The 22250-nt window shown below is 43.3% G+C and overlaps 1 protein-coding gene across 1 annotated transcript in view; it reads left to right on the forward strand.

Annotated features, from left to right (window-relative positions):
* The window catches only part of MAP2 (microtubule associated protein 2), a 150145-nt gene that overhangs the window by 114858 nt on the left and 13037 nt on the right, over positions 1 to 22250 (forward strand). Inside the window, exons 10-11 of the mRNA XM_063115869.1 lie at positions 5224 to 5374; positions 8634 to 8977. Of these exons, the coding sequence (XP_062971939.1) occupies positions 5224 to 5374; positions 8634 to 8977 (495 nt within the window). The remainder of the gene's footprint in view (positions 1 to 5223; positions 5375 to 8633; positions 8978 to 22250) is intronic.

Genomic DNA, 22250 nt, shown 5'->3' on the forward strand with positions numbered 1-22250 from the left:
CACTTCAATACCACTGCAAAGCAGTAGTGGGGCTCCTGCCTTTTTTATACCGCTTTCATACCACTTCCATAGTGGAATATCTGCTTGGTATAGATGAACCCTTAGAAGGCTCTGTGCTCCTTGATCTCTGTCCAAAGCAGGGACCTAGATAAACAAATTCTGGGTGTGTTGGAGTTCCTTTATATGTGGGGTAGGTGGGATTTCCACCCACAGGCACTGCTTTTGCCGCTTCACAGGCTGCATAAGTATTTGTTGAAGTTTCAATAGTGGTTTCTTATGCACCAAGAGATGGTATTGGAGAGATGGACGTAATAAACCATTTCCTTAGATAGATGTCTGATGTTTAACAAGAAATAGTAGCTCGATAAAATACCACAGCTTAATGGAAGAGCATATCCTTTGCAGGTCAAAGGTCCCAGGTCCAGCTCTTAGCATCTCCAGTTAAAGGGATTGGGTGATAAGAAAGGCTTCTGACTGAAGGTCCTGAGGAGCTGAGTAGACAGTCCTGGGCCAGATGGACAAATAGTCCAAACAAGGCAGGTCCCTATGTATTGTTCTTACTCTAGTACTTCCTTTTCATTTTCAGAGAACAGGATGCCTTACAGTATTTACTAGCTTTTGAAATTATATAATCCATCAATTTTGGGGGGGGAAATAGGAGCGCATTCTGCTGCCCACCCAGGAAGTGACCACAAAGGACTCCAGAAAGCCTTAGGTCCTTCCTCCCCTGTTCCCTTCTCCCATCACCTGCAAAGAGATGGATGGTATCGATCTGGGTTTTGAGTTTTAAAAAAAGACGTAGTATGGTTAAAGTGGCTGAATGATTTTAGTGGGATTCTCACTGAAAGGTCTAATGGAGATAGCAATTTTGCTAAGTTTTCAAAAATACGAATTAATCTTTCCTGTTCCTCATTTCCTTTACAGAAACCTATGCATTTTGTTCCATCATTATCAAATATTGTTTTAAAAAAGAGATAATAATTTCATTATTTTTCTCTTTTAAATTTTACCAGCTTATATTTGATTTCAAAATATAGATTCAAAGTTCAAACCATAATAGAGTTAAGCCAGAATATTCAAAATTTAGTCCAGTTTGGCAATAAAAATTGGAAACACTTGATTTGCCTTGTGCCTGGTGCTTTGGACTACAATTACTATCATCACCAGCCAGCATGGTCATAATAGCTGGGGTAATGGGAATTGTAATCCAAAGCATCTGGAGGGTTCCGTGTTGCATAGAGCTGCACTAGAGCTTTCTTCACATTACTTTTCTAAGCAATATACAACAGCCTTACTTCCATGTGTGTCTTAGCAATGGCACACATGATGAATTTTAAAGACATTTGTTCCGTGTTCTGTTTTCCATAATGCATGCATTTTCCGTTTGCCTCAGTGTTCACCTTCACATTGTGTTTCTTCTGTTTGTTTTCTCATGACTAGACTTCTTCTTTGTCAAAGATTCCTGCCTCAAAAGTTAGAGCAAAGTCATTGCTTCCTCCAAGACCCAGCTCAGCTTGCTCACTAACTACTACTAAAAAAGCTACTTTGCTCGATTCAGACAATTATATTATACGGCCCTCTTCAGCGGGCCCAAGAGACTGCTTGCCATATCCAAAAACAGATGCTCAGGTAAGGCAGTGGAGTTAGTACAGTGGTAGCTCAGGAAGGGGCAAAGGTGAATTCCAGTATCTTCTCTCTCTCTCTCTCTCTTTCTCTCCCTCCCCTTCCCCTGAATATGAGTATTTCACACCAACATTCCTTTACCCAGTAGCAAAACATCTATATAGCTAAAGTCAGAAAATGGATTAAGGTAACAGAGGAATTTACACCCAATTGATGAGCTACTGGGGGTGTCTATACGCTCTATTAACCTCATATTAAAATCTGGATTCCCCCACCCAAATTTTATTTATTTATTTATTTATTACATTTTTATATCGCCCAATAGCCGAAGCTCTCTGGGCGGTTCACAAAAATTAAAACCATAATAAAACAACCTGCACAGTTTCAAAGTGCCGCTTTACCGCACCTCTTACCTTTGTTCTGGATTGTCCCGTGGCCGTTGAGCAAAGGTCTGGAAACTTGGGCATGAAACTTGTGCCAAAGTTATTTTATTTATTTATTTATTTATTTATTTATTTATTTATTTATTAAAACATTTGTATCCCGCCCTTCATCACAAGGATCTCAGGGTGGCATACAAATAAAATCATATAAACTATAAAACAATAAATGTAGACAGCTAAAAACAAATTAAAGCATTAATAAGCTAAAACCAGTATAGAATTTAAAAACAGTAAAACCAATTTAAACTATATACACTAAGGCTTGGTGAAATTAGCCATCAAAGGCTTTGTTAAAGAGCCATGTCTTAACTTGGAACTGAAATGAAACCAGTGCCGGCTCCAGTCGGGCCTCCAAGGGGAGGGCATGCCACGGTTGGGGTGCCACAACAGAGAAAGCCCTCTCCCACGTCCCACCATGGCATATGTCTCGCATTGGCGGGACATGGAGGAGGGCTCCTCCAACAGATCTCAAATCTCAGGCAGGCATATATAGGGAGAGGCACTCCCTCAAGTATCAAGGTCCCAAGCCGTTTAGGGCTTTAAACATCATTAGCAACACCTTGAATTCCAACTGAAAGCCAGTGGAATTCCTTTAAGACCGGTGTTATGTGGTCTCTGTAAGATGTAATGGTCAGCAATCTAGCTGCTGCATTTTGCACTAGCTGCAACGTCCGAATTGTCTTCAAGGGCAGCCTCATGCAGAGTGCATTGCTGTTGTCTAATCGGGAAGTTACCAGTGCACACACTATTGTGGCTAGGTTATCCCTGTCCAGGAAAGGCCATAGGTGGCGGGTCAGCCAAAGCTGACCCCAAGTATTCCGGGCCACGGAGTCCACCTGGGCCTCTAGTGACAAGGACAGCTCTAGGAGTACTCCCAAGATATGCACCTGCTCCTTCAGAGGGAGTGCAACCCTATCCAGAACAGGCTGTTTACCCAATTTTCAGACTCGGGAACCACCAATCCACAGAGCTTTTGTCATCAGGATTCAGCTTTAGTTTATTAGCCCTTATCCAGCCCATTACAGCCTCCAAGCACTGGTCCAGCACCTTCACTGCCCCAGCTGACTTCGATGACAAGGAGAAGTAGAGCTGAGTATCATCAGCATACTGATGACACCCAACCCCCAAACCCGTAATGACCTCACGCAGCGGCTTCATATACATGTTGAACAGCATGGGGGATAGGATAGAACCCTGTGGCTCCCTACAGCTTAATAGCCATGGGGTGGAACAGGAATCCCCCAATACCACTCTCTGGAATCGGCCCTGCAAGTAGGAGCGGAACCACTGTAACACAGTGCCTCCTACTCCCATCTTGCAGATCTGATCGAGTAAGATATCATGATCAATGGTATCAAAAGCCACTGAGAGACCCAGGAAGATCAACAGGATAGCACTCCCTCTGTCTTTCACCTGGAATAGGCCGTCAGTCAGAGCCACTAAGGCTGTTTCAGTGCCGTGCCCTGGCCTGAAACCAGACTGAAATGGGTCCAGAGAATCAGTTTCCTCCAAGAACGTTAAAGGGACTTCATCCACTGGGAGGCTCCATCTGGGCTTGGGCAAGAGGTTGCCCGAGGGGTTAGGGTGCTGCTGTTGCAGCTTATGAGAAGCCAGTGGGAGGGAAAGAGGAGGTGGCCTCCGAGAGGGAAAATGTTGTGGAAGCAGCTAGGCTGAGAAGTGCTTCTCCTAAATTCCCCTCTTCTCCCAAGCAGGGGAGGTGAGGTAAGAATTTCTCTGCACCCCTGTTCCACCTCTCTGGCTCTGAGGGGTGTTTTTTTCTGGCCAGATAACCCGCTCTCCCTCCAGCCCCATCTAGTTTTATCAATTTAGCCTTGCAGCAGCAATGCTGCAGGCTTTTGAGCTGATCCCTTTCCAACACAGTGGTGTACAGACGTGAATGACGTGGTCCTTTCCCATGGCAGCCTGCCAGCCTGCCAGCCCCTAAGTAACAGCAAAACCCATTGCTGCTCATGTTGTTCTTGTTTTGGAAAAATGCAAGGGTAGAACTAGAGTAGACAAAGCCTTCTGTCAGAGGGGGAGTCTAGATGGAATCCCACAGGTCTTGCGGTGGAGTTCAACATTTCACATAAAGGATTCGGGAAGGAGCCAGGGCAGGATTTTATGGATGAAGCACATCTCTGAGACAGAAATAGTGGGTGATGGTCAGAACCTCCCAGAATCTGCAGTTTACTGGCTCTGTAAATAAAATGGTAGACTAAAACAACAAAAATAACCACCCACCAATGGAAACAAGTCAGATATGTAGGAGTGAAGAACTTGTTGAAAACTTTAACCAAAGTAGCACTTTTGTTGTATATAAAAATAGACAACTTTAATACCTGATAACCAGCCTTTTAAGCATCTACTGTATCTATCTATCTCTCCATCCCTATAGTTCTTCTAAAAATTGAGTTAAAGAGGAAACACATGACCAATAACTAACCCTTATCTTAGGTCTTGCAAGTTTCAATCATTTCTCAAAAGCCTGCAGAACTTGTTTGACCGTAGATGATAGTAAGTCAAAAGGAACGTGCGTGCAGAAAAAGGCAATGCTGCCTCTATCATACCACTTTCAACGTTCCTAATACCTGTTGTCTGGCTCCAACCAAAGTTAAGCCACAGTACTTGGACATACAGTAGCGTTGTGCCCTAGGATACAATAGGATGAGATTGTATCAGTAGAACAAGAATTCTCTTTGTCCATGATATGTGAGTGTGCGTTTTAAATTAGCTTCACCCCAAAGCAGGGAGGTGTCATTTGGACTTTTCACTTCAAACTGATACTTGAGGCTGATACTGACACAATCATAGCCAAATTGAAGTGAAAGTTCCTTCCCTTCTCAGTCCCACCCCCAAGTAGTCTCTTTCGCCAATATCATCTCACTTTGACACGGTTATTATGCTTTTTATTAATGACTTTGCTGTAAGCAAACTTAGGTCAATGTTAGATTCCTTTGAGGGGGGGAAATCTTACCCCTTGATGCTTGGATTGCTGAAAATTAAACTATTCAGGCGTGAACTGATCTTCCTTGCCCTGGGATAGTTCTGAAGCTGATGCTGGAAGGAAACTGCCGGTGTAAACTGAAATATTATCTTGAGATCTTTATTTTACCATATCTTGTTTAAAGCCCCAAATACCTGCTATTGTTTCTATTAGGATGGAGTAACCAAGAGTCCAGAAAAGCGTTCCTCTTTACCAAGACCTTCTTCTATTCTACCCACCCGGAGGGGCATCTCAGCGGACAGAGAACGAGACGAGAATTCTTTCTCCTTGAACAGCACTGCCCTGTCAGTACGACGGACTACTAGTATGTTTCTTTACACTATAACTATCACTTAATCCTTCCTGCCTCTACGTTTTGTTTTATTTGGAGATGGGCTTTATGCAAACCTCTGGATGATCTTGCTGGACTCTGTCTGAATAGAAATTATGTTATAGTGTAATATGTATAGAATAACAAAGTAATATGCTAGTAGCTTTGCAGCCAAAGTTTTGGCTGAGAAGTTGCAATCCATCCATACAAGTGACAGCCTCCCTCCCTCCCTCCCTCTCTCCCTCCCTCTCTTTTGTCTCCAGCTCTTGGCCCCCATTCTTTTTTCCCTAAGCTACAGCCTCCCCACTTGATCTTGAATGTCCTCCCCACTCAGCAATATAGGACTTACCGTATCCTTAGGCGACTACTGGACAACTTATCCACCCGGTTACTTGTATAAAGTGCAGCAGGAACATGACCAAGTTGCTTTGGGTACCCAGCTCTCCCCCACTTCGTTCATGTTGCACGTTAACCCAGCTGAGATTCATTTGGACTGTAGCAGCTTTATGTGAAAACACTCTTATACCCAAACACTACTCTACTTGGACATAGATGGCATGGCAGTGTAATAGAATGGATCAGCTGCTGGGCTTGGATACAGAAATCAAATCCCTACGCAGACATGACTGGGTAGCTTTAGGAACTCAGTGCCTTTCAGCTTACCTTGATTTACTATGTAGCCGTTGAGGTAGAGCAGAGACAGAGTCACTAGACTGCTGGCGGGTACATCTCACAGAGACCACATAACACCAGTCTTAAAGGAACTGCAAGGTGTTGGTAATGACATTTAAAGCCCTAAACGGCTTGGGACCTTGATACTTGAGGGAGCGCCTCTCCTTATATATGCCTGCCCGAAACTTGAGATCTGTTGGAGGAGCCCTTCTCCGCATCCCACCAGCGCAACACATACGCTATGTTGGGACAAGGGAGAGGGCTTTCTCTGTGGTGGCACCCCGACTGTGGAATGCCCTCCCCTTGGAGGCCCGACTGGCGCCAACGCTGATTTTATTCCAGTGCCAAGTGAAAACACGGCTTTTTAACAAAGTCTTTAATAGTTAAATTCACTAAGAAAGCACATTGTTTAAACTGTTTTAACTGCTTTTACGGCTTTTAAATTATACATTGTTTTAACTTGGTTCATGGTTTAATTTGTTTTTAGCTGTGTATATTTATTGTTTTTATACCGTATGCTTTTATCTGTATGCCACCCTGAGATCTTAATGATATAGGGTGGATACAAATGTTATAAATAAATAAATAAATAAATACCATTGATTTCCCCAAGCAAACGTGCTTGGGATTGCAACTGTACAATACGATACATGGGAAGTGTGAATAATAATAGGGAAGTAAGTTCCATTGCGTTCAGTTCTGGGCACCACACTTCAAGAAGGACGCAGAAAAGCTGGAGCTATTCAGAGGAGGGCAACCAGGATGATCAGGGTTCTGGAAACAAAGCCCTATGAAGAGAGACTGAAAGAACTGGGCATGTTTAGCCTGGAGAAGAGGAGATTGAGGGGAGACATGATAGCACTCTTCAAATACTTGAAAGGTTGTCACACAGAGGAAGGCCAGGATCTCTTCTCGATCATCCCAGAGTGCAGGACACGGAATAATGGGCTCAAGTTACAGGAAGCCAGATTCCGGCTGGACATCAGGAAAAACTTCCTGTTAGAGCAGTATGACAATGGAACCAGTTACCTAGGGAGGTTGTGGGCTCTCCCACATTAGAGGCCTTCAAGAGGCAGCTGGACAACCATCTGTCAGGGATGCTTTAGGGTGGATTCCTGCACTGAGCGGGGGGTTGGACTCGATGGCCTTATAGGCCCCTTCCAACTCTACTATTCCATGATTCTATGAATTCAGGTGCACCTCTTGGAATGGTTTAATTTGTATTCCATTCTTAGATATTAAAGTGAATTTGGTGTCACTTTGCTCATTTGCATTTGCACTCTCATAATAGAACTATAGTCAATATATTCTTAAAGCAGGTCAGGTTTTTCACCATTGTTTTCCTTTTTTGGGACTATTTAACCACATTCATAAAACTGAAAGTTCATTGAATAATATTGCCACTCTTTGATGCATCAGATTGTCTGCATGCTTCCCTATAGACCACCAGCCTCGCTGTGGTGCAGGAATCAAAGCTTTTCTTGTACTATAGCAGGGATATGTTATATACTACTATCCAAACAATCGCTTAAATATTAGACTACCAGCAGATCTTTTTCTTCCTTTTAAATCACTTGTAGATCTTTGTAGGTCAGATAAAGCATTTTATATCTCTGCATGTGAAATTCTCATTAGTTCTGCTGCGCTCTGTGACTGCACGGATGTAGGAGGCAAAAGAATGCAAAGGAGGATAAATTGACTTCAGGAAAAGAGCCAGGGTTAGTAGAAAATATTGACGGCAGCCGGGACACATTCCAAAGACTGATTACCCTATTTCTTCGATTCTAAGATGCACTTTTCCCCCCATATAAACATCTCTAAAAGTGGGGTGCGTCTTAGAATCGCGGGTGTGTCTTAGGTTTTTTTTTTCTGTTGGTGGTACTGAAATTAGTGTGCGTCTTACAATCGATGGCATCTTACAATCGAAGAAATACGGTAGTTTAACACAACTTTCTCTTGTGGACTTCCTAAGTGATTTCTGTCTCTCCCCCTACCTGGCTTGGCCCAGCATCTCATCTCCTGTTTTCTTCCATGTTTTTTTATCCTTGCATGTTCCTTATATGTCATGTCGTGTTTTTGCTTTTAGTCGAATGGGGAAATTGTGCATTTCAGAACACATTTTTTGAAAGTGTGCACCCAAATCTGCACTTTTCCCACATAGCCTAAAGCATGAAAATGTATATTTCCTTGAAAAAATTGCTTCTACAATTTTAGAATAGTATTAATTCAGTGGTCCAGCTGCCGTTAGGAGAGAAGAGCAGGCCCAGGTGTGGTACAGTCACACACAGGGACTGTACTTGAGTCAACTGCTTGTGATTTTATCATTGATTTTTGCTTAAGACTTTGACTGACAAACCAATCTCACTGGTTATAAATAAGCTTCTTTAAACCCTAACCTATTTGTAGGTTGTGACATTCTGATCATTTACGGAGTTTTATTGCTCAGCTTTGAGCATCTCCATGGTCTTTGGAAAGTTTTGGAGTGGATAATCTTTCTATAACGTATAAACTGTTACATGCCACTGCTCCATGAAACAATGGTATGAGCATCATGGCTTAAACATTATCCTTATCAATACAGGATCAGAGCCCATTCGGAGCCGGACAGGAAAGAGTGGCACATCAACCCCAACTACTCCAGGATCCACCGCCATCACTCCTGGGACCCCACCTAGCTATTCGTCTCGTACTCCAGGCACTCCTGGGACCCCTAGCTATTCCAGAACCCCTCACACACCTGGTACTCCCAAATCTGGTATTCTGGTGCCCACTGAGAAGAAAGTCGCTATCATACGCACACCTCCGAAATCTCCAGGCACCCCTAAGCAACTACGGCTCATTAATCAGCCTCTGCCCGATCTCAAGAACATCAGGTCCAAAATTGGATCAACGGACAACATCAGATATCAGCCTAAAGGGGGACAGGTAAGGCTTTATTTCTAATAATAACTGGGACTGTTGTATCAGGATTAGCACCAGCGCATGGGTATGGGATTATAATACTGAGACCATTACAAATCTCCTATACCTGGAGTTCAGAACCTCTGGTCCATCTGGGGACCTAGTTCAACCCTCAGAATTTCCCTAGATGCCCATGGGTTCTTTTCTCCAGCCACTGATTATTTGATGGTTTCTCAGAGTTCCTTCAGTCCTCCCCACAACCCAATTATTGCAATGCCTCTAAGCTACTGCCATTAAGAGCTTTAGACTAAAATATGTCTGTATTTTTGGCAAATTTTGCCCTTCTCCTTTTGCCTTGGCTTCACCCACTCCAGAATGAGGTGCCCAAGAGATTCTCCGCAGTGGAATTTGGTCCCTGGGCTGAAAGAGGTTCTACCCCATACCTTTAAAAGTCCACTTGTGAAGAGAATTTCACCAAGTATGGTTTCTCTTGACAAAGTAGCCCTCCTGGAATTTCTTGTCTACATGGTTCAAAGATGCAGGACCCTTTCAGGATATGGACCTGCCCCCTTTATTTGGGCGACTGCATATTGTGCAAGAGTTTCAAGATGGAATTTCAAGATTGGCCATCTCTAGACAGGGGGTGGAGGAAGGTGACAGGGCATTTATCTAGCAACTGCCAAAGGTGGTCTTTGCTTATTGCCTGAGTGCCTTACTTCACACTTACAGAACTCCAAAAACGGCTATGCTGCAGCAATGGCTGTGAGTGCAGGGTAAAATGGGTGGCAGCAGGATTAACACTGGAAACAGTATAAAATATTGGCCCCATTTTTTTTAAAAAAATAACAACTATCCTCCAAGGTCTCACTGCATGCAGTGTATGGACAAAGGTGAAGACTGTGTGTGTGTGTGTGTGTGTGTGTGTGTGTGTGAGAGAGAGAGAGAGAGAGAGAGAGAGAGAGAGAGAGAGCAATACCTTCTGAATACCTTCCTTCAAGCCTTCTTCCCAAGACCCATGGAGACTTGCTGTCAGTTCTGAGATTTTAGCAATTGAGGGTGCAATCCTATGTATGTTTAGGAAGACAAAGACCTGGTTCAGACAACATGTTAAACTATGCTGCTTAACCACAAAATGGTTAAGGGAATGCAATGCCCTTAACCATTTTGGGAGTTTTTCTGTCTAAATATGCACAGGATCGTGCCTGTAGCCTTCAATCCCACAACTGTTTATCAAAGAATAAGCCCTATGAATGCAATAAGATTTACCTTTGTGTAGACATGTATAAAATTGCACTATAAAGCTCTTTTCTTTTCTTTTTTGCTGTTTGGGATTTTTTTGCAGGTGGGGAAGTGTTTTTGTTAAATACATTGCTGATATTTACAGACTGAAACAAGCAAGTCTTACTTTAAAATCTGTTGTTTGTATGTGATGCACTTTATCTCATATCAATTTATGTTTTGTTGTCGTTGAAATGCTTTTAAATAGAAAACTCCTAGGTTATATATTTTACATGTCATCAAAATATTTTTTGCAGTAAGGCTAAAACCAGATAAGAGGAGTAAGTTCCTGATGCATTTACCAATACAGAGGGCCTTATAATGAGTGAATACAGTAAGCAGATAATATTATTTTAATTAAAGGTGTGTAGGATGATCCGTTCAAATATTGCAAATGTAATGCGCAATCCAGCAAGTACTATGCATACAATCCATTTTTAAAAAAATCAGTCTGCAATTTTAAACGTACTTAGTAGTATGTAAACCCCCCTGAACACAATGGGACTTTCTTTTGAGTAAACATGATTAGGATCACTCCATAAATATTGAATTCTTTGACAGATCATGCTTCTATATTTTAATCATATGTGGAAATACAGTTACATGGAATTATTTGTGTTGAGAGACAGTTGACAAAATAAGACAGACTAGCCAGGAACATTTCCACATCACTGTACCAATGCTGTTTTAATCAGCCACTTGAGGAAGCTTTCATACAGTCCCGTACTTACATGGTAGCACGATATGTATGTCTAGCTATTTCTAAACTAGGATGTCCATGTTTGGGAATCCCAGGTGCTTGAATGGAAAGACTGGAGGGGGAAGGAGAGAGTTTCTACCAATAGTAGAGCCCTCCTACAACTGTAGAAGAATAGCAGAGGATGGGAACAACCTCCCTAAATGCATATTCTAAGTCAGCACTGGCTCATTACTGAGGTTTGGAGAAAGGCCTTCCAGATCATACGTTTTTGTTTTGCGTCGTGTCAAGAGAGACCTAAGCCCTACTGTCTCTTTCCTAGAAACTATGCACTGCCCAGAAAGATGGAGTAACAATACCTCAGTGTTGTTCTCCAGTATCATTTCTGGCTATAGCTCTTCAAGCCGTCGAAGTGAACTGCTTTCTGTGGTGTGCTTCTACAGTCAATTTATGGAAGCAAATAGAAGGCAGTCTGAGTTTCATAGCCTGAGCTGAAATGCCATGCTGAGGGCAATAACTGCCGAAGGACAGAGGAGTGGAAAACCAAGAACAAGGAACGTAAGCAACTATGACAGGAAAATTACTAAAAGAGTATAGATATGCCACCCTAAAGTGTCATAAGGAGATAGACCTTCTTTTTTTACCGGAGGCATGCGTTAACCTAGTAGCACAAAGTCCATTCTTAGCTTGCAGCTGTCCTGGGGAACACAGGAGCATTGTGACAGCACCAACGTCTGGAAGTGCTTGCGTAGAACAGCAGGAGGTGTTTGAATGTTAAATAAATCTAAACAGAAATACACAGTTGCATAGGTCCCATTAGAAACTAATCAGCTAACAAATCAATTTAAAGTAATCTCTTCCTCCCCCATGTCTGTCAGCATTTTTAATCAGCAGGAAATAAACATGTGAAGGCAAAAATCATATTTCTGAAACTGTTTGCACTAGATCACATTTAAAGAGGGGATCTCAGACCTTGTGGGAATGATCTTCCTTAATGTCTCTCATTGTAAGTTGTGATGAAACGAAAGCAGATACACTACTTGTACGAGCATGTAAATCACAGGAGGAAGAAATGAGCCAAGGCTACCTTAGATTGCTTTATGGTGTGTTAGACCTCTGAAAAAGGATTCCTGCCTACAGAGTGAGTTAAACCAGGGCTGGGCAACTTGTGACCTTGTTTTGGCTACAACTCCAATGATCCCTCAGTGTTGGCTATGCCCAGCCTGGCCCTCTCATGAACCAGGATGAAGGGGCCCCCTTTCCTCCTACCGCCATTGTCACCTCCACTGTGCCTCCCTCCCCCCCCCCAATCCTGTTCTTGCCACCCATTATACACAGTACAGGCGATCTCCAGGGACACGCCTCCTTACACAATGCCTGACTCTTCAAGGAAGGATGCCTCAGAGCCAGGCATTTGGGCCTGGCCACTTTCCTGAAGAGCTGTGCTGGCTGCTTTTCCAGCCAATGCAGTTCTTCAGAGAGCTCACTGCCCTGCAGAGTGGGTGGCGGTGGCCATGTCGTCAGTAGTGAGGGGGGCCATGCACAGATGTAGGTGCATGGGGATGGGGAGAAAGACACAGTAAGCAAGTGGCAGGGCGGGCAGAGGGAGATATGGAGGGCAGGTGGAGGAAGGAGAAAGACGTGGCAGGGATAATGAGCGAGGCGGCGGCAACAGCAAAGGCAGCCAGTGGCAATGTAGGCTGCGGGCAGCACATGAGCTTTTTCGACACAGGCAGCAGGAGGGTTTATGCTGACATTAGCTATGTTGGCTGGGACTAATGGGAGTTGTAGGCCAAAACATCTGGAGGGCCACTAGTTGCCCACCCCAACCTACAAAGTGGGGAGGAGAGAGGCAAGAGATAAGCTGTCAGTGTAACATGGTGATCAGATCCAAGTTACATTACGGGCCAAATCACATAGTTTGGATTACACTATTTGAGACTACAGGTTGAAGATTGCATGTTTAAATGGACCCCAGCATAACAATTCTGTGCCCATGGCAGCTGGCATTGTCAGTGAGAAGTGTTCTAACCTTGCGTTCTCTCTCGGATGCCAATGATCTGTCTGCCGATAACTTTTAACAGTCTTTAATGGTACATCCTAGCAAAAGGTGCAGCGCACAATTCAGCTGAGTGTGAATCCTGTGACTTGGTACACAGCAGAAAAATGGGGCAGGAGAGTCCAAAGGGAACCTTGCTCTTCCCCCCATCTCCCCAGGGGAACGTCCCTCATGTGGTATGTTTGCCATTTGTGCCTCAAGACCGTTTTAATTGGTTTTACATACGACTAAAACCCAAGGAGGTTGTATATTCTGGTGTGCTTGACCAGGAGAGAATTGTCTGTTTTTCTTCAGAAGGGATTGCTGGGTTAAAAAAAAATCCCATTCTTGGCCAAACGTAAAGGCTGTTTTCTCCTGGGTATGGCTTCAGACGGGCTTCAGATGGAATCTAACATGCTATCTGTCAGGAATGGGAAACACTGCAGGGAAGGGCGTTCAGAAGCAGCCGGGCAGACGTGGCGTATACCAAGTATACGCCACTTGGTATACCAAGTCACGTATACCAAGTGTTATTTTCTCTTTTGGCAATTATTGTTTTTCTGAATGGTGGTTATGGAAATGAAGGGATGTATGTAAAAACATTCTGAACTGCAAAGAATAAAATGTAGCCCGTCACTGGGATATTTTATTTCACATTATAGTGTAAAAGTTAAAAGACATAGAATGACCACCATTACCACTTAGCCTGTGGCGATATAAAGGTCTCGGTGACTGAGAATCGGTGTAAACAGGATTCTCTGCGATGCAGCTGAGATTGTCCACGGTGGCTCTACAGTCTTGGGTCTGTCTCAGACCTCGATACTCATATTAACAATACCTATGCACAGATGTTCAGCCACGATGACTGCGCATCCTGCAACTTTCAAAATCAAAATGTGTAGTTACTACTGATAACTACTACAGGAAGACAGTGGTCTTGAAAAATGATTAGGAAATATATTAATCAGTAATAACAGCAGTTGAGCATTTAGCTCTCTCTTCTCCTTCCTTAATGGCTAAAATTTACCTGTGTCCTGATGTTGCAATGTTCTGTGGTCCTCCTACTCCTGCACGCCTCACCTCAGGAGCTGCCGATGATGTGAGGAGGAGGCCGGGAAATACGGAATGTCAGGACACAGGTCAATTGTACTAAGTAGGGAGGTAGTTGCATAGATGCCAATTTCTGTGGCAAAAGCATGGTTCACATAACATCTAGTTGGCCCTGCAGTACATTAGGCTATGTGAGGGAATGTTGTGGTTAGTACTGCATCTTATTGGCTTTGATTTCCCTTTCACCAATTGCTTCAAACCCAGGGACAGACTGTTTCGCCAACGACCCTAGTATTGTCTACTCTGGCTAGCGTTGGGTCTCTAGGGCAGAGGAGGGCAACTACTTTTGGTCTGGGGGCCAAATTACACCCCTGAACCACGTTTGCATGCTGGATGATGTCAAGGGAATAGCTTCCCCTCCCCAAGCCCCCCTCCCATGGCATCATCCACCCTGCCCACTTTATAAAAAGAGCTCCATGACTCTTTCTGCACGGAGAAAGCAACTCCTTCCTATGTGGGCCATGCCACTCCTGTTCTGGCTTCAGCAAGCCCTGGATGAATTGGGCTTTTTCTTCCGGCACTACTGACATCCCAATTGGCGCAGGACGATACAGGAGCTGATCCTGCAAACCACAGCTGAGTAGTGTGGGGGAATCCCCTTATTATCTCCGGTCCCTATGATGAAGGCTGAGCAGTACACAGGGGAAATCCTTGGTTATCTCCATTGGCTTCCTCTCGGCCCAGAGGGTGGAGCTTGGGGAGGGGGAGCTTGGGTGCAGGGCCCAGGCCAAACTGGTCCCCACTGTGGGCCAGAGGTTGCCCTCCCCTGCTCTAGGGTTTCCAGGGAGAGGTCTTTCACATCACCTGCTACCTGGTCCTTTTAACTTGAGATGCCACAGATTGAACCTAGTACCTTGCATAGCAGGTACTTTGCCACTGAACGACACTCAGTCCCTCCACTATCAGTTTCCAGCTTATAAATGGAATGGAGCTGGAAACAGGCCTCCCATTTATATCTAGGAATAATAATATTTAACAGTTACCTAAAGCATTTCATATACATTATTTTAACAATCTTTAACAGTCCTCAAGGTTGGTTTATAGCTGAGGTGTAATTTGAACTGGGGGCTGTCCAGCTCACACTCTTAGCCACTTTACTATGCTAGGTCAAATCAGACTTGAACCCCAAGACTTCCAGAAACCAATCATAGAATAGCACAGTTGGAAGGGGCCTACAAGGCCATCAAGTCCAACCCCCTGCTCAATGCAGGAATCCACCCTAAAGCATCCCTGACAGATGGTTGTCCAGCTGCCTCTTGAAGGCCTCTAGTGTGGGAGAGCCCACCACCTCCCTAGGTAACTGATTCCATTGTCGTACTGCTCTAACAGTCAGGAAGTTTTTCCTGATGTCCAGCTGGAATCTGGCTTCCTTTAACTTGAGCTCGTTATTCCATGTCCTGCACTCTGGGAGGATCGAGAAGAGATCCTGGCCCTCCTCTGTGTGACAAGGCTCAGAAAGAAAGTGGATCAGGATAACAACTAGTAGGGCTCATGCCTAGGGGTTACAACCAGACTGCCCTCTCTTGAATGGCTCCACTTTATAAAACGGCATATGGGAAGAGTGGGCTAAACCCCGCTGTCTCTGTGCATTCTAAATCTAAGTCCCATTGACTGCGTCATGTCCTGTATACTTCAAAGGCAACTTGGAGTCAAGCAGGATGGCAGAATTGGTCCCCTAAGGAGTGTTTTATTATTGAAAGCTTTGCACACATATTCAGAGGCGAAGAAGAGCCCCTGAGGAGTATATGAATTTTCATAAACCTTTCTGCAGATTGCATATATGAGCCTCATAACTCAAGTTGCATAAGACGACAAGATAGTGCAGTAGTAAGCAAGTAACGTATTGAAAGGAAATGGTAACTTTTAACATTATAATTTTACAATTGAAATTGGTTTCAAAAAGGAGACTAAAACAGAAATGGGGACTGTTAATAATGTCTAAAGTAGAGTGATGATTGGTTCCCCCATCTTATATTTCTTGTGCAGAAAGTGCATATTAGCTTATGTGAGAATTGCATGTTTCCTTTTGTAAACATGCAATTCTCTTTCCTTTTGTAAACACATATATTTTAGTATAAACAAGAGTGTTTTCTTCTTATGGACAATATCCTATACTACTCCTGTGCTCCGGCTGTTTCTGTTGTGCGAATTGGACCCGCCGCTACAGGAAGCTCGTGTTTCCTAAAGCAAACCTGGAAATGAGCAGAAACACTTGTTTCTGGAACAGGTCAGGTCAGCAGAGATCCATTCTTTGTTGGGCTCATTTCTTTTTGCTTAAGGATTCACTAGCTTCCCGTTGTGCTAGTGGTGGGCTCTGCTAGTGAACAGGCAGCATTGGATATTGGCCTGTGAGTACAGGGTTGGTTGGATGGTTAGTGTGTGTGTGTGTGTAATGAACAAGAGCTGGTGTGCAGTTCCTGTGGTCAACTGTAAGCACTTAGCTACAGTCATTTGTGAAATGGGGCTAATAGTTTCTTGCAAACTCCTTGAGCTAAGCTATTATAATAAGGGGAGATAGTACACATAGCAAGAATGCCTTAGAGAGCGTTACCACTTGGCATCCAACCTGTGACCTTAAGGAATGCACACACGTGTACAAGCTTCTACCAGATGCTTCTCAAAACAAACAAACAAACAAACAAACACTATTCAGAGCTTAAGTTGTTCCAGGAATAAACAGCCCCAACTTGGCATCTTTTAAATTTCAAGGCCAACACTTAACCATGGAACATGAAATAAAAATAAAGTGCTCTTGGTGCATTTCTATCACTGCACACATCAGGGGAAAGTGCTAGGAGCCAGGAAGCATTATACAGTTCTTTCATCTTTTCTCCCTTCATGGATTTTCTGACATGAGGAAAAAGATGGAAGAAGTGGTGGGTAAACACGGGAGGGTTATAAGTAGACAAGGACCACGTCTGGATGCCCGTAAGCTTTTGTGAATGAGGCAGGGCTATTGCACCCTAAAAAAAACCTTGTCTGGAAGCACACACACCCCAGAAAGATTTGAGCATCAGACTCCCTTGTCTACAAATTAAGCAGAGCAACTGTTATCTCTTGGAAGTGACAGTAAAACCGTTAAACCATCCCTTTTTCCTATTACTGTATCTTTCTGTGGGTGTTTCCAGATGGATGGCTCTGTGTGCTACCAACCAAAAGGCATTGTGGAGTAATTTCATCTTTCCCTTCTCAACATTTTTTTTTTGTGTGTGGTAAGAAAAAAGATAGATGAAATGGTGGGGAAACACAGGATGGTTACAAATGAAAGATTAGGTTGTCTGGATTGCTCATAGAATTCCATTAATGTGAAACTCCCTGTGTGTTTTCTCATTCATAAATGAAAGACACTGGGGGTTATTTTGTAGCCCTTAAGAGTTATACAAGTTATGCTTCGGGACTGCGCTGTCCCTTTCTCTCCCCAGTATTGTAATATAGGATCTTCATGCCGCAGCTAACTCCCCTCAACAATAAAAATAAATAAAATTCAGCAGTATTCTCTCGAGTGACACATTGAAATGATGACAAAGAAATGCCCTTAGAATCCTGTTGAAAAGCCAGCTGAGATGCAAATTTTGGAAAGGTTTTAAACAAGTTCTTTATAAAGTTGAATCATTCAGGAAAACAATTTTCAAATGGCAGGGCAGGAATCAAATGCTTAAGAAGTATACAGGAGGAAAGAAATTCAGAGCAGCTTCTGGAACCCAAGCACATTGGCATCAGGACTTGGGAGAGAACATTCAAGACAAGATGGGGGACCGGACAGGATATGCAACCAAAGGTCAGCTGTTAGACCAGGGCTGGGGAGCATGTCACCCTCCAGATGTTATTGGACTTAGCCCTAACCCTGGTGGGAGAGGATGGGTGTTGTAGTCCAACAACATCTGGTGGGTCACAACTTGCCTACCCCTAGGATAGAACTGCAGAAGGCAGGAGAAGGGAGCAACAAAGTGGGGAGAGCAGACTCCAAACTTCAGGTGTGGAGTGAGCACACAAGGAGACACCAGCAAATAGAAGGCCCAGATGGGGAAGAAACAAAGTAGGGTGAAGGAGGCCTAAGACAACGAGCAATGCAACCCCAGCTCTAAGAGAGGCCCTTTGGTCTTTTGCAGAAAGCTTTCTATAATTTGAATAGCCCATCATTCTGCATGCCATACCAGCAACCAGGAGCAAAGGTGCCATCCTCCAACAATTGCCATTTGCCAGTAATTGGGCTTAAAGTAGGCCAAAATCTTGGCCCAGGTGAAAAAAGTGGAGATGAGAGCCTGAATCATGCAGGTTGATTCATGCAAACTCATGAAAAGGAACATTTCCCCCCTGTCATGTGAGTTCAAGGAACTGCCCAGTGTGTGTCAGAATCAATCTAGGGGGAATTTATTTCTGAATCAGCCTTTCAGGAGGCCTTGCAGCAGTCTGGACTTGCTGTGCCCCTTGAATAGGGTGACCATATGACTGGATCTGCCCGGATTTGTCTGGGATTTTGATGGCAAATCCGGGAGAGGGAGGGGAAATCCGGATTTTTCCCCCCAAAGAGCAGCTCTAATGGGAATTAACAAAAATACTTATAACTCCATCATTTTTTAAGATAAAGACATGAAACTTGGCACAATGGTAGCTCTTAGGAAGGGCTTTAGTCATACCAAATTTGAAACAGATCCGTTCATCCATTGATTTTTAAGGAATTTTTTAAAAATTGAGGTTTTAAAATTATTATTTTTTAAATCGTAATTTTTAAAGATAAAGAGATGAAACTTTGCACCATGAAAGGATTTAGGTAGAGCTTTAGCCACACCAAATTTGAAACAGATCTGTTCATCCATTAATTTTTTAGGATTTTTTTTTAAAATGAGTTTTTTTAAAAAAAAAAATTTAAACTGTCATTTTTAAAGATAAAGAGCTGAAAGTTGGCACCATGATAGCTTTTAGGTAGAGCTTTAGCCATAACAAATTTGAAACAGATCTGGGGTCAGTAGCAAACCCTGTTAACAACAGCAGCAGCTTGCAATGAGTGAAGATACAGTCAGAAAAGATATTTGAGGGAAGAGGAGAATGTAACACACAGAGTATAGCAAAAGCTTCAAAGTACAGCAAAACCTACAAAAGTAGGAGTGAGTGAAGTTAATTTCAGATACACTGAATTTCTCACTAGTTCTTTATTTCAGTGATTTTAACATTAAGATGCCATGTAGAACAGATTTGTCTTAAATGTGTGCTGTAAAATCAGACATGTGACCAAGGCTATGTTCGGGTGGGCCCTTGGTACTGGACACGCCCCCTTGGGGGCGACCATGTTGTCCTCCTTTTTGGTTTCCAAAATATGGTCACCCTACCCTTGAAGCACAATTTGTGGAGAGTTCCCCCACCCCACCCTTGTTCATTGCTCAGAGGTGTTGCTGAGTTCTCCCTGTTAGGGAAAGACAGGCAGGAATGAAATGTTGTGAGGGCTTTATATTATTCCATCCAACTTAGATTTTTCTGGGAGTCAGATCCAGTCTTCATGTTTGAGGCTCAGTACTTTCATGTCACAATCTTTTAAATAATCAAAACATCTAAAATAACATATCAGAAACATAAAGTGCTTGTGACAACCATCTTGGACGTGCTGGTAAACATCTGCTTAGTTTGATCTTCCTAAAATAAAGATTTCCAAACCTTAGAAGAGGCATTTGACAATGACAGACAATGGTCAAATATGACAACTCATTACAACAGTTAGTCAAGGTAAAGAGCTGTGTTGCTCTCAGAAACCCTTGATATCCATTGCCATTTATCCTGTCATTGATCCCGGGGTGGTCACGAGGTCGTCCCTGCGCATCCAAATGACGCACAGCTGTTCCTGGGGTGACTCCTGAAAACAAAGCCCTGGCAAGGCTGCAGGACTTTTCCTGAATGTAGAGAAGCCCTGTGCCTACGTACATGGCACTGAGCTGAAGTCATACTCTTCCTCAGTTTACTGTCATCTTCATCTTCCTCCCCTCCCTTTTTGCCTCTTCTATGGTGATTTTTTTTTTAATAAAAAAAATCTGTAAAGCACCATTCTCCCTGATAGTAGAAGTGGTAGTTCTTGTTCTTGCCTGTGGCCAGAGTCATCAGGTCATTGTTAGTGTTTTTTGTTTTCCTGTTCTTTCATCCTGGTTGACAACATGAACTTTAGAGGATAGTAGTTTGTTTTTTCTTGATAAGTGGAAAGTTACTAATAGAACTCAATCTCTATCAAATAAAATGTTAGCTTGTAGAAATGGGGAAAAGAATATAATCTTAGCCATAAAATGTAGAGAAATTTATTACAATATAAGAATATAATCAGGGAAGGAGGCAGTGTCCTGTGTTTATACTGGTGATATTTCCTGTTTTTCGCTGAAGGGGATGCAGTTGCCAATCAAGAAGGGAGGATTTAATTTTCCAGGTCTTAGTTCATATAATAAGGCTTATTTGCTAACTCATGCCAATGTTGAAAAGCCACTTTTTCTTTTCAAAATCCTCTGTGGGTCGTTTTGGAGCCAACTTATCTGACACCTCTTTCTGGCTGGATGGCAGTAGGGTCTAGGTGTATTAAAAAGAAAGAAATGACTCCAGTAGCAATTTTAGCAGCAAGAGAGACTTGGCATGCAATTTTTCATCCGCTGCAGTTTGATCCAAATTCTCATGCTAAATTAACTCTATGGGAGAAGTTAGTCTTGAAACTAGAAAGGTGGCCTTCTTCTATATGGAGAAATTGGGCTGATTGTGGAATTTATACTTTAGATCATTTATTAGGATTGGATGATGAGTTTTTATCATTTCCGGTATTGCAGATTAGGTATCACTTACTGTTGAGTGCTAGTAGGCAGTATATTCAGCTAAAGCATTTGTTGGAGTCTATATCTGGGACATCAGTGATGAGTGTTTCAGCATTTCCAAGTAGGGCTGTACAGAGCCCCTGACTCACCTCAGAGGCCATTTTGGAGTTCCTGAAATGGCCCCAATTCAACTCAGCGTGCTTCAGGGTTAGGCTGCCTCGCTTTGGAACTAAAGCTGAAGCAAGGTTTGGCTCTCCTGGAGTGGATCAGCCCTTGCAGGTTCTTGGATGCCCGCTGCATGGCCAGGCACAATGCCAACAAGGAGTCCATTGGACTCACTTGCCCCCTCTTTCCTCCCCTGCTCACTCCCCCCAATCTTGAGCTGCTGCTGCCACCCACAGGACTTACCTTTGCTGTCTGTCTTCATCCATTAGAACCACCATTTAAAGGTAAGGTGGCGGCTCTCTCGTGTTCATAGATCTAGGGCTGCATACTACAGAAATGGCCTTTTATGGCTGCCATAGTTTGTGGCCCTAGATCTATGAAAATGAGAGAGCCCCATCTTACCTTTAAATCACAGCTCTAATGGATGAAGACAGATAGCAAATGTAAGTTGTGCAGGCAGTGATGGCGGCTCCAGGTTGGGGGGGGGGGTGAGCAGGGAGGGAGGGAGGAGTGTTCCATGGACTCATGGTTGGCCTTTCACTGACTTTCCTGTGCAGGTGGTGGGAGCAGCCCACCTCCACAGTGAATCGGCCCGACGCACCTCGAGGCACTTCAGAACCAATTTGCTTCACCTTGGGGTGCCTCAGGCTGACCCGGTACTGCCTCGTATTCAGGCGTTTGGTTCAAGGCGGTGCACAGCCCTACTTCCCACACTGTAGGAGGAATTAATTCATTCTTGACAGAAACCTAAGCCTACAGCTGTTTATAAATGTCTTTTGGAATATAGTAAAGTAGATGTTCAGAATGTCAAAGAGGAATAGAATAAGGAGTTGGAATGCTGTATACAGTCTAATCAATGGAAAGTTGCCCTAGCTTCCATATATACTATTTCTGTAGATTTAAAACTGAGGATGATTCAACAAAAAAAAGATGTTTGTGTATATTGGACAACACACAGCCTTGCTAAGAAGAACTTGGCTAGCTCTGATAGATGGTGGCGATGCAGTGGGGGACAATGCCTCAATAAGGCATATGATGTGGGCATGGCCCATAAAGGGTTGGGTTGGGCTGGAAGCAATTGCTTGTATAAATTTTGTTTTTGAAAATTCTGTGATAATTGTAGATGTTCAGGTGCTTTTAAATGATATTCCTGCAGTGTGGAGATTAACAGATGGATAGTAAACGTGTACAAGGAGAGCCCTTACAGTTGAAAAGAGACTTATACTTCAGGCC

The sequence above is a fragment of the Elgaria multicarinata genome, chromosome 2 (assembly GCF_023053635.1).
Source record: "Elgaria multicarinata webbii isolate HBS135686 ecotype San Diego chromosome 2, rElgMul1.1.pri, whole genome shotgun sequence".
NCBI classification, from domain to species: Eukaryota; Metazoa; Chordata; class Lepidosauria; order Squamata; family Anguidae; genus Elgaria; species Elgaria multicarinata.